The 13,939-nt window shown below is 40.9% G+C and overlaps 1 protein-coding gene across 1 annotated transcript; it reads left to right on the top strand.

The window, feature by feature from the left end:
* Window positions 1-11,733: 11,733 nt before the first annotated feature.
* LOC106603184 (hairy-related 1) lies at window positions 11,734-12,869 on the top strand. The gene has a single exon (XM_014196509.2). The coding sequence runs from the start codon at window positions 11,797-11,799 to the stop codon at window positions 12,637-12,639; it is 843 nt and encodes a 280-aa protein (XP_014051984.2). The 5' UTR covers window positions 11,734-11,796; the 3' UTR covers window positions 12,640-12,869.
* Window positions 12,870-13,939: the final 1,070 nt, after the last annotated feature.

Here is a 13,939-nt window from a genome sequence, read left to right as displayed (position 1 = left end):
AATATATATATTTTTTGTAATCTAACTATTTAGTTATAGAATTCAAGCTGAACACAGCAACCTTAGTAATGTAGCTAGGTAGTTAGCTACCAGGACCATATAGCCCTAGCATGTCATTCCCGGGACAAGGAGCGTTTTAGCTATCAGTTTATTCCAAGTAATAATTTAAGACTACAAAAATCTATAGGACAAGTTGTGTAAATCTAATACAGTAATCAAGGCAGGACTCACTAATTTCATTCATACTGACAAATAAGAAATGCCACATTATCACTGTTGTAGGATGATTGCAGAGCAGCCTGCCTCAGACTGTCAGGATGTCCATTTTCTATTAAACAAACTACATATCTTTGCTGTGATTATTTATTGTATTATTATTGTGTCTCACATGTTCTTTCAGCTCTCCTGTGTCCGGCTCACAGAGATCAACCAAGTACAAGTCACCAAGCACGGGTTGACTCACTCACCTGTGAGGAGAACCATCCTAATGCAGTTTGAACTAGCCCTGCCGTCAATATTTAGACATGCATTTGCCTGTTGTCTTTTCTTTGTGGGTCTGTGTAGTGTAATGCATTTTAGAGTTGAAGAACACCAACAACAGATACACGTGCTTGTTTCAGCATCTCAAAGACTAAATTCAATGTAAAATCAGTTCATCAGGTTACAAACAGATCATTTTACTACTGTAACATGTAGTGGGGAGAGTTTTATTGTCCCCGTCAGGAGCTTTTGCCGTAGATGGTAGAGTTCTATTGTCCCAGTCAGGAGCCATAGCTTTTGCCGTAGATGGTAGAGTTTTATTGTCCCCGTCAGGAGCCATAGCTTTTGCCGTAGATGGTAGAGTTCTATTGTCCCCGTCAGGAGCCATAGCTTTTGCCGTAGATGGTAGAGTTCTATTGTCCCCGTCAGGAGCCATAGCTTTTGCCGTAGATGGTAGAGTTCTATTGACCCCGTCAGGAGCCATAGCTTTTGCCGTAGATGAGAGTTCTATTGTCCCCGTCAGGAGCCACAGCTTTTGCCGTAGATGGTAGAGTTCTATTGTCCCCGTCAGGAGCCATAGCTTTTGCCGTAGATGAGAGTTCTATTGTCCCCGTCAGGAGCCATAGCTTTTGCCATAGATGGTAGAGTTCTCGTCTCTGGACCACACAAGCATTAGATTGCATTCTGCTAAGGCCCTTGTCTCTTTCTACATCGGTCAGCTACATTGGTGACCAGTGCTTCTAGAGAGAAGGGTGAATACTGAAGCATGCTTTGATGACAGTTCCACAGTCTACAGCGGAGGCACAGGCCTTTCTGGACTATAAGATTTCTGGACTGTAAGACTCCTGGATAGTAAGATTGTGCCCTCCATGGTAGGTTGGACTATATTTAGGTACTTAACATCTAGTATACGTAACATACTACCTGAGACACCTTTGCTAACTGTATCCATACTCAATACATGCTGAAACACTATTTGTGATGCTGTTCTTTGTTCGAATGTACAGTTGAAGTCGGAAGTTTACATACACTTAGGTTGGAGTCATTAAAACTTGTCTTTCAACCACTCCACAAATGTCTTGTTAACAGCCTATAGTTTTGGCAAGTCGGTTAGGACATCTACTTTGTGCATGACACAAGTCATTTTTCCAACAATTGTTTACAGACAGATTATTTCACTTATAATTCACTGTATCACAATTCCAGTGGGTCAGAAGTTTACATACACTAAGTTGACTGTGCCTTGAAACAGCTTGGAAAATTCCAGAAAATATTGTCATGGCTTTAGAAGCTTCTGATAAGCTAATTGACATAATTTGAGTCAATTGGAGGTGTACCTGTGGATGTATTTCAAGGCCTACCTTCAAACTCACTGCCTCTGCTTGACCATGGGAAAATCAAAAGAAATCAGCCAAGATCAGCCAAAAGAATTGTAGACCTCCACAAGTCTGGTTCATCCTTGGGAGCTATTTTCAAATGCCTGAATGTACCAAGTTCATCTGTACAAACAATAGTACGCAAGTATAAACACCATGAGTGTAACGCCCTGGCCATAGAGAGGGGCTTTTTGTTCTTTATTTTGGTTAGGCCAGGGTGTTACATTGGGTGGGCGTTCTATGTTTATTTTTCTATGTTGGTTTGTTTCTTTGGTTTGGCCGTGTGTGGCTCCCAATCAGGCACAGCTGTAGTTCGTTGTTGCTGATTGGGAGTCACACATAAGTAGCCTGTTTTTCCTTTGGGTTTTGTGGGTGATTGTATTCTGTTAGTGTGTTTCTGTTTAGTGCTTTCGCTTTCGTTGTTAGTACCTGACAGAACTGTCGGCTGTCATTTAGTTTATTTTGTCAAGTGTTCTCTTTTTGTATAAAAATTCATTCAAGATGAACACATCCTCCGCTGCACCTTGGTCTTTCTCTAACGACGGCCGTTACAATGGTACCACGCCATGGGTCATACCACTCAGGAAGGAGATGTGTTCTGTCTCCTAGAGATGAACGTACTTTGGTGAGAAAAGTGCAAATCAATCCCAGAACAACAGCAAAGGACATTGTGAAGATGCTGGAGAAACAGGTACAAAAGTATCTATATCCACAGTAAAATTAATCCTATATCGACATAACCTGAAAGGCCGCTCAGCAAGGAAGAAGCCACTGCTCCAAAACCGCCATAAAAAAGCCAGACTATGGTTTGCAACTGCACATGGGGACAAAGATCGTACTTTTTGGACAAATGTCCTCTGGTCTGCTGAAACAAAAATAGAACTGTTTGGCCATAATGACCATCGTTATGTTTGAAGGAAAAAGGGGGAGGCTTGCAAGCTGAAGAACACCATCCCAATCGTGAAGCACGGGGGTGGCAGCATCATGTTGTGGGGCTGCTTGGTGCAGGAGGGTCTGGTTCACTTCACAAAATAGATGGCATCATGAGGGATGAAAATTATGTGGATATATTGACGCAACATCTCAAGACATCAGTCAGGAAGATAAAGCTTGCTCGCAAATGGGTCTTCCAAATGGACAATGACCCCAAGCATACTTCCAAAGTTGTGGAAAAATGGCTTAAGGACAACAAAGTCAAGGTATTGGAGTGGCCATCACAAAGCCCTGACCTCAATCCTATAGAAAATTTGTGGGCAGAACTGAAAAAGTGTGTGCGAGCAAGGAGGCCTACAAACCTGACTCAGTTACACCAGCTCTATCAGGAGGAATGGGACAAAATTCACCCAACTTATTGTGGGAAGTGTGTGGAAGGCTACCTGAAACATTTGACCCATATTAAACCATTTAAAGGCAATGCTACCAAATACTAATTGAGTGTATGTAAACTTCTGACCCACTGGGAATGTGATGAAAGAAATAAAAGCTTAAAGAAATAATTCTCTCTACTATTATTCTGACATTTCACATTCTTAAAATAAAGTGGTGATCCTAACTGACCTAAAACAGGGAATTTTTACTAGGATTAAATGTCAGGAATTGTGAAAAACTGAGTTTAAATGTATTTGGCTAAGGTGTATGTAAACCTCCGACTTCAACTGTACCTTAGTTGAATGCACTGACTAAATATGCTGTTTTCACACCATAGTACCATCAGACTTCTGATACCAATGCAGGGTGAAAGGGGGCCACAAAATGGTGAACCAGTATAAAAAACAAATGGTATAGAAAAGTATTTTGTATTTTGAAAATACAAATTACAGCTCTCGATTGTATCTTGTTACAAAACACATTGTAGTGTTGTTCAGCCCCGTGTAATACAAAATACTCAGAAGTAATTTAAATACATTTTACAAATACATGTAACTGAAATACTGCCCGTCTCTGACTACAAGTTATAAATAGTACATGTTGTGATCATCAAATCAAATGTATTTATAAAGCCCTTTTTACATCAGAAAATGTCACAAAGTGCTGATGGCGAAGTCGAAGTGATTGTACAATAATTACGGATATATTCTGCTGTGCGGTATAGCTACAATATTGTCATATCACTGCAAATCTATGGAGCCACTGAGTTCAGTGTTCACAACACTACATAAATGAATGACACCGTAGCAGTCTCAGTAGCAATGGACGTGGCAGTTGTTTACAGTTTACAGTTCAATATCCCATTTCAGGATCCTGTGGTAGATCAGAGGCACGGCCTCCACACAGACTGGCTGGCTGAGAGGTTCTGGGATTGGGCTTCTTTGGCAGCGGGTCTGTGGTGCTGCTGGGGAGCGTTGGGATCTCCATGTCGGAGCGGAGCTCTGTGAGGATGATTTATCCTGACTGCACAATGCTGCTGTCTGTAGTGGAACTCCTGTATCTTCATCATGGGTAAGGACTGGTGGCATGTTGTGCTGGGCAGAGAGTTGAGCTTATGCCGCGACCTCGATGCTCCTCACCTTCAGCTTTCTTCCTGTCCCCATCACCAGTGTTCTGGAGATAGAGAACGATGTGTTCCAGGATCTCAGCATTCTCCACTCTACACTGATTCACAGCCTGTTGAAGAGAGAGAGAGAGAGGGCAGGTTAATGCACAGTCATGCTACACTTCAGAGGAGCTGACACCTGTACACTATAAACCCCTATGTGATGTTCCTACTCAAAACTTTTGAGGAAACCTGATGTACTTAATATATTTGAGTACAGTTACTTAAAGTGATTTTGTAGTCATGACTCAAAAATGAAATTCACTGTGACCCTGTAAGGCAAGTGTCAAACTCATTCCACGGAGGGCCGAGTGTCTGCGGGTTGTCGCTCCTCCCTTGTACTGGTTGATGAATTAAGGTCACTAATAAGGTCACTAATAAGTAAGGAACTCCACTCACCTGGTTGTGTACTTGAAAGGAAAAAACAAAAACCAGCAAACACTAGGCCCTCCAATGTAATAAGTTTGACACCCTGGCAGATTTGAGTTGTATCAGCGTGAACATTTTGAGTAACGCCCCCTTAATGGGCCTGGCCTCCAATGTAATTTCCCAGTGTGCCTTGCCTTTTCGAGTGAATTGTAGAGTTACCACCCATGACTGCATTTGTTAGTGACAGAGACATGGTTGTTAAATTAATTCTTTTTTTTCAGTCCTGTTGCATTCATCAAATTAGTTATTTTGAGGCCTAGCTTTACCCAAATACCGTGGCATGAAACACATGGTTTACAGGCCACATCAGGCCTGCAAGTAGGGTAGCAAAATTCCCAGTTAAAAAAACAAAACTCTGGTTGGAGGATTTCCAGAAATATAACAAACCGGGATTTCTGGAAAACCTTGGAAATTTATCAGAATTTCACAAACCGCAAGTCACATTATAGTGATTCCTATTGGAATCCAGCCAGAGTTAGGATATTCAACAGTTAGAATTTTTATTCACCAGCAATCTGCATTCATAATGGAGATCATCGATGGGAGGACAGACCATTGCCTCTAGTAAACCAGGGTTAAGAACAGTGTGGGGAGACTACCTAACCCAATTAAACTGGAACAACCATTTCAGTAACCGGTGCAAAGAATCTAGCTAAATGATTAGATTAGTTTAGAAATATGTATGTTATTTATCTTTGTATAGCATATCAATCACTCATTGTACATGCAAAAACACAGATATTAAAACACTTTTTTTTTATCTACCTGCAGTAGAGCATGCTGAGTAAAGTGCATTTATTATCATAACTTTAAAAAAAAAAAATGGAGTCTCATTTAGTTTTGAGTCAGTACCACAAAAGTAATCATTACTTTTCATTGGCCGAGTTCAACTTACTATAAGTATTGGAGTTAAAAATGCCTTGGGTTTACAGTGATATAAGCTGCATTTAGAGCAGTCAAGTGAACTTCACACCTGATGTTGTGGCCCCCGCAGCAGCATTGTTCTCTGCCTCTCCAGACTGGTTCATTCTCTCTCTCTGATGTCTCTCCACCTGAGGCTTCAGGAGTTACAAGTGAAAGATGAAAGGAAATCATGAGTGGGAGTTCAGATCAATGTCTCTGGTAAACCACGCAGCATAGCTAGAACAGCTCTTAATAACCCTTTTAGTCATATGTATCGTCATGATATTTTGTATAAATGATTTCATCATATTTCAATTTAATTCAACAAGCTAAGAATTTTGTAAACATCAAATGATTTTAGACTGACGTGAAATCTATGGTTAAGGCTGTTCATCAAATGACATTATATTTCACAGACACCGAATACAATCACTTGAAAGTGGTACATGAATTATGTATTACCTTTTCGTCCATTTTCACGTTCTCTGTTCCCCCAACTAATTTAGTATTTGTATTAATCCACAAGTTTCTGCTGTGCGTAAAAAGCCTACACGGAGGAAACACAGAGATTGTCCAGATGTAAATAATAATCAGGAAGAACCGTGTTGTTTCTCTACTATCTGTCACTGAGGAAGGATATTTTCTCGATGTGACAATTTTGTCTCTCCACGACTTTTAAATCCGTAGGTGGTAGACTTGACTTTGGACTCCTCCCATCCCCATCGGGTAGCCAATCCGCACCACATGCCACCAGCGTCTCGTAGGCAACGGCTGAAAGGCTTGATACATGATTCAGAAGATTCAGATCCCTGATAAATAAAATACATCTATATTTTACAAAATTATCAAATGAAATAAATGCAGTTAATGTATTGGTTTGGTAAGGGGCACAATCATAGGATGGATATAACAAGGATAATGAAAGCTGTTGGTTGAATAATTTAGCCACATAGATTGATTATTTCTTTTTTTAAACAGGTTTCTTAAGCTGTATGATCGTGTGCTTAGGCACAAGCCATCACAGCCATAATAACACCCGTGGGCACGTGTATGAAAGCTCTAACAAATGGCACGGGTATTGTAATTACAAGAGAGGTGCTGACAAGAGTCGACCCGGATTTACATATGAATAAAGTGACACCTCCACCTCTCAAACAGACGGGCACACTTTCAGCCACAATGGTTTTGCGCATTCCAATTGTCACAACACTTTATGCACAGACCCAACAAGCTTTTCTGACTCATTTATACAAACAAGCTGAGGATATTGCCTTCGCATACATAACTACCTATGTGATGAATAATTGTATTCGGATTTAATCATATTTGACCTTGTGTTCATTTACATTTAGAGGGAAACGTGTGCTGTGGGAACCATCGCACCTCCAGTGGCGACACGTCTTCGCTAAATGATGTACAAATTCTAACAGGTAATAAACAATACATGCATTGTCAATCCTAAACCTTTCCCTTGGGAAAGGGCTGAACGAAAATTTCCCAGACTGTCAAATCAGGGAAGAGCAAAGTGAATTTGGTCAACGGACTAAAGGCCTAACATAAACTAGCGGTTCTGGGGTGCCTCTGTGACAACAATTTTGGACCCCCTTGTGTCCCCCCTAAATGTGGAGTATGAAATCATTTTTACATAACACATTTTTGCTATCGTTATTTTTTTTACATCCGTTATTAGACAGTGGCAACGATGATGATTATGAACATGGTATTTTGCCTGCTAATGCCTGCAATGCAGCGAAGAAAACGATATGACAACAATAACGTCTAATGTAACTGGCCCCTCTAACAGTACAACTGGCCCCAGCTTGGCCCCCCAGTTGAAATGGTCTAGAACCGCCACTGCTAACATAGCAATTGAATGCATTGAACCACCATAGGAAGTGTTTTTGGGACCAATTCCATAGTGGCCAATCCCTACAATGCGCAAAACATTCAGTGAACACTGTGAAGGGTAACATGGTCGATAATCTGGTACCAAAAAATTCAGTTCAAGAGTTAGCCTATAATATTGAGGAATAAACGACAATTGCAAATCTTCACATAAATCGAATGTTGTGCATAGGATCACCATTGATTTATCTCAAGTGTTCACACTGTGCAGTCGCTAATGTAGCTATTGAGACTAGCCTACAGTAACATGTGTAACCGCGGGTATATCTGAGAAAAGTCTGACACGTGTAAAAACACTCTGTAGCTTGCGGATGAAAGGGACCTCGTGGCGCTGAGGCACGCGCTGTCATAACCACACCAACCCTGGCACTTGTGCGTGAAAGACAAATGGCATGTGTATGCCTATTACCGAAGAGCTGTTGGTGAAAGTTGACAAGTGAGGTGTTTGGCGAGAGTCGACGACCATCAGTCTCCCCCGCACACGCAGCACAGGCACAAATGGTATTGCGCATTCTAATTGGCACAACATTTTACGCACAGACTCGACAGTTTATGGTTTTCGATTTTGATCAATTCAGACAGGATGCTGTGGGAACCATCGCACCTCAGTAAGTGGCGACACTTGTCTTTTAAATTATGTAGCCTACAAAATTTAACAGGTAGGCTCATAAACAAATGTGTAAATCCTTGTATTTCCCAAGGGAAAGGGGCTAAGGGACATTTTCCCAGTCTGTCACGTCGGGGAACAGCAAAGTGAATTTAGCCAATTGTCCATAGAAAGTATGGGTCTTTCTCATTGCATTGTACCACATGTTGTAATCAGTATAAGTGCTGACACATTCCATAACTTAAATTGCGCAAATGCTAACATATGGTTAAAATATAATATTTGTTAGCCATTTAATAATGTAGCAGTTTTGTAGAAATCTAATTTGTGTGTGCGTTATTCAGATAAGTTGTTACACTAAAAAAAAGTAAGGAATGAATTAATGAACATCCAAGAAAAATACTTACGATGTTTTATCAGCATTTAGGTTTCTCTCATGGAGTTCACACTGCCCTATCCTTCTTCGGCCAAATAGCCTTCAGATCAAAGGCGAAATTATGGCTCTCAGACACGCGCTGCCATAACCACAACAACCCAGGCACACAACCCAGAAGTTGTGTGTGAAACATAACTTCAACTTTTGAGTTTGAATGAAATGTGACCCTCAGACCTAAGACTGACATGCGCAAAACTCAATATGTTATTCCAGCTATATGCTGAATGGATGTTTATTGAAAGGATTGTGTGATTTTTGTCAAGGCATTTGATTCAAGGCTCAATTTGATTCAAGGCATTTGATTCAAGGCTCAATATTGGAGTTACAGGCAATTAGACTCCTAAATGTATACATTATAACAGATAATAAACCACAATTCCTGCATTATCTCATGAGAGCGGGATTGGTGACATTTTCATAGTGAATCACTTCAGGTATGGCTGGTCATTTAGTGCGAAATGTTCCCAGCTTCGACAAAGCATCGACACAAACAATTAACATGATGTAACAGAATATGACCAATAAGGTATTTGACATTGCATCTTAGAACTTGACCTATCCTCTCTGGTCAGATTTGATGATCATTTCCTTTTAATAATTTGGATTCATTTAATGCATTTTTTACATGTACTGTTCTGTCAAAGTTACAGTGTTTTACTTTTGCTTATAGTCTTTGCCCAGAGTATACAATATGCCCGTGGCAAATTTGCACCTCTGTCCAGACTTCCCACTTATGCATTTGTAATTTGTCCATTCACTACTGCTTTTTACGCGCGGCCATGCACCTCCAAAGACCACACCCATTCTCGCTCCAATTTCTCACTGCAATTTCTCTCTTTCTCCCTCTCTCACTCCCCATGCATAGGTTAAAAAATGCATTGCAATGGCCTATTTTTACGCATGGCCTTACCATAATAGATTAAACGGCAATCCTCGATTCGCGTGCATGTCAAATTTGGATTTCGGGCTCAATTTACCTAGGCTCATTTGTGTATTTCGTGTTTATTAATAGCGCAATCTAACTTTCCCATGTGGAGCAGATGGTAGGCTACTGCACGGTCACACAAGGTGCGACTGTTGTCATGCATGCGTAAATTGTCACTTACATGGAATGTATACATCATAAAGACGAGTGTGTTCGAGTTGGTGTGATTGTGTTCATTCTGACACTTTTTCAGCAACAGTAGTTTTCTGTTCCCACGAGAAAACCAACGTTCCCAAGGCACACTTGTCTAAAAGGCCAATTTGGCGCATACATATGAAGTACTGTTATGGATAGTCAAAAGGCCTCCTTAGGTGCATTGAGTCTGGTGACACACCCACCGAGCTCCAAAGACACATTTCGTACCAAACTGGTCCTACATTTACATAAAGCGATAACTACTTTACTGGTCAATTGCGCCAATAATAGTATAAACGCATTATTTTCTATGCCAAATTAAGGTTAGAGAAGGCTAAGCCTGGCATTTACGACGTAAATGTAAGCATGTGGCTGAAAAATAATGCACAGAATCACACAGCCTACTCTTCGTCAGCCATAGCTACATGTTAGGATTAAGATACATTGCTATAGTATGGACTTTACGTTCATTCTAAATGGTTATGCTATATTGTAAATAACATATTCTAGATCATTCCAAAGATGCACATTGATTTACTGAAATGAAGCTACTGTATCTTTGAACATATAATCCATTTGGTGAGTATCAAAAAGGCATGCAACGTATTGAGAACGGTCGAGAACGTCATTGTCACCTTTCAACCAATGACAGTCGGTCTGCTTGACCTTATAAGTAGCTTCGCGGCCTCATCTAAAAATGAACCAGCTTCGTTGGTGAGTGCGGGGACTTCCTTTTCAACTTCCGTGACCGGATTGGATGAATACATCGTTTTCTTTTTGGAAAAGTAGTCTTTATTCATACAGGCCTACTTCATCGAGGAAAGTTGGAAGGATCAAACATGAATAATCGTAACGCCTTAAAGAGGGTAAGTCCAGATCGTGCGTAAAACTGATGTTTAAAAAATATGATCTATATTTTGGTGTCAGTGAATTTGTTTTGGATTTGGTGTTGTTGCAATAACTGATGATGATGATTATTTTCTAGGTTCTTAAACCGGTAATTGAAAAGAAGAGGCGTGATAGGATAAACCAACGGTTGGATGAGCTAAGGACTATACTGCTAAGCAACACTTCTGACATGGTGAGTTGAGTTGACCACAGCTTTTCCAATTGCTGTCTGAGATCAGTTCATTGTGTGTCATTGTATTATCGAACATATAGATCCGTTGTATTTCAATAATACACATTGTCAAGCTATTAATTCCATTTCAAACAGCCCATACAACCACACGGAAACCAGACCCATGTGAAAACTATGAAGAAATGCGGTTGCGCGAAACTTCCGAGTTTTTACCAATGTATCCATCCATGACCTTTAATTTAATGGAATTGAAAACGTAACTTGGTGTCTGTTAGGAACTTGATAGACACGTCAAAAATAGAATTTTGTATTTAACCATAAAATCATCACTTCCATACCAACAAATCATTCATAATTAATTTTCGAAATATTGTGCGTAATGGTTGATCGTAATGCAATATATTCAGTAGGATTATGCTTCTACTCACAGCGGCTGAAAAATCCAAAATTGGAAAAAGCTGAAATATTGGAGTTGACTGTCGATTACATACGGAGAAAAGCAAATGGGAACGACAGCAAAGGTATCTATCAATCCTAAATGTTTATAGTTTGCCCGTGTGTTTTTCATGTAATTTATTTCATAAATAGAAAGCGAAATACGTCCCAAACTATTGATATAGAACATTAAACATTACTCTGAGTGCTAATAATTATTTTTATTTTTCTCTCCCCAAAACCTCCTTATCTTCTCTTTGTATAACTTATCTACAAACACCTACAAATACACATTGGCTCTTGCAAATTCTGTTGACAATTCTCCGACAAATGTACATCCTGCTTCTTCATACTGTCCTCTCTCTGTCCACGTTTATATTCTCTCCAAATTCATCATCCATTCTATCATGATATTTTCTCATACTCTCATCTTTACATCACATGGATCCATCTCTCGATTTGTCTCTTTCTGTCCTCTCTTCTCTTCCTAAATGTTCTCCCTATACTGTCGGAATCACTATTTACCAACACTAGCCCTTTCAGAAAATCCTGTGAAAGAGCCCTCTGCTCCAGTGACTAGTGCTGTGAGTTCCAAAAGGACAGGCCCCATACATGAGCACACACAGCCCCCACCCAACCCCATCTACAGTGCAGGTTTCAGAGAATGCATCTCCCGCCTGGGCAACTACATTGACAGTGTGGATCCCTCCCAGAAAGAGAGCTTTGTCCAGGAACTGAGGGACCACCTGGATGCCCACAGTGCCTGCCCTCTGGGGAGGGTGCAGAGCCAGACATTTCCCCTGGACCTCCAGCCCTGGGGCTCTGGAGCAGAAGGACAATGCTTACTGGGCAGAGTTCAGAACAGGAAGGAAAGCACAGTGATGGGTCATCAACGAGCCAGCAGGGAGGCCACCTTCCCCTACATCAACACCTCTCTTCCCATCTATCCCAAAACCTTTGTACTCCACCACCCCCACCCTACCCAACACCTCTCACACCCATACCCATCTCCTCCTTACTCTCTCTCCCCCCCACCCTCCCCTTCTTACTCCAGCTCCTCGACACCTTTCACCATTACCTCTCCATACCTCTCCATGCCCTGCCACTTCCCCTTCCCTCCTTCTCCCTCTGAACATCGATCAGATTCCTTGTCATCCTCTTCTCACTCTACATCTCTGCTTGTGGCGCCTCTGGTACCAGACAATCCTCCCCTGGGTTCCAGTATCCCCACCCCTCTACGTCCCTCTGGCCCTGTGCCCGACGGCCCAACAAGGACTCTGAGGCGGTCATTCTTTCAGATCCAGCCCCAGGCAATATGGAGGCCCTGGCCCTGATGTCCAGTGGAGGGTCAGTGAAATCCACCAGGACACATACAGGTCTCCACAATCTGTGTTCTGAGAGCATCTGGCCATCCAGATCATCACCGGACGTGTTCGGGACAACATTCATCTTTCCTATCAAGCAGCGCGTGGTGGTGCCGGCTAAGATAGAAAGATGTGGAGGTCAAGGACAATCAAAAGTTTTCTGACAACCTGTCACTGTCACTTTAAAAGGCCTTTTAAGAGACTGAGGAGCTCTCTGTTGTATTATGTTTTCTACAGAGCTTACTGCTTGGAGCTTCTCTTTGTTTTCTTTGTCATGGACAATGGGTTTTCTTCTTTCACATTCTTAAACAGTTTTCCCTGTCTTGGATTCTTTCCTAAATTATAAATCATGTAAAACATTGTGTATATATATTTATATTTGATCATGTACAAAGTCTTGTAATTAAAGTCAGGAGAATAAAGTTGTTATTTTGCTAACTCACTTCATTTCCAACTTGAGTCAGTGTATGTCAGTGCTAATGTGACATTTAAAATCATCTCTACTGATTGATCTAAACTGAATGAATGGTTTAGAAATGTAATCACTGCTAGGGCCTATTTATCAAAATCACGATCATAACACTATCATGGTTTAAGTGTTAGTTATAACTGATAGTTAGGCAATCAGTGTGGTTGAGATATTTGTCATGGTTTAAGACTATGGCTCTATTGTAGTTGGCATTCAAAGCCCGTTATCTATTATGATTCCAATGAACAACCCTGGCCTATTGATTTTGGTTGTCAGTCCAGCTAAAGATTTTCACTTCTTTAAATAAATCCCCCCAAAAAGAGGGAAGGAGAGAATGTTATGAGTCAAGAGCAAAGGAATACAATGCTCACTCAGAGGCAACGACAACATGCGTCTACACCAGCTGCGATTTAAATGTCGGGTAGTCTAAATAAATTAACCTGAGATTATAATTTTATCAAAACAGTTTCTCTGGGCAATATGGTTAGAGGTAACAAAACAACTTTCCTGACATTTATAGTCTACAATAAACCATTTTACCAGGTATTGAGGAGGAATCCTGGACATTGTTGGATAGAATTTATAGATAATATACTTTTTTTTACCAGGGGTACAGGAGGAAATCCTGGACATTGTTGGATAAAAAACTACAAATCACGATTTTACAATTCTCGCCCGCGAAAGAGGGAGTTCGATTAAGAAGAACCTCGGTGGGGCATGGCCCATGACGTGAACGGGCAAAAACCGTGAGGGAGGAACGCCCTTCTCAAATGGAACAGTAATCTGCTCCGTTTGGTTATG

The sequence above is a fragment of the Salmo salar genome, chromosome 04 (assembly GCF_965601325.2).
Source record: "Salmo salar chromosome 04, fSalSal1, whole genome shotgun sequence".
NCBI lineage: Eukaryota > Metazoa > Chordata > Actinopteri > Salmoniformes > Salmonidae > Salmo > Salmo salar.
This window is presented reverse-complemented; position numbering and strand designations above follow the sequence as displayed.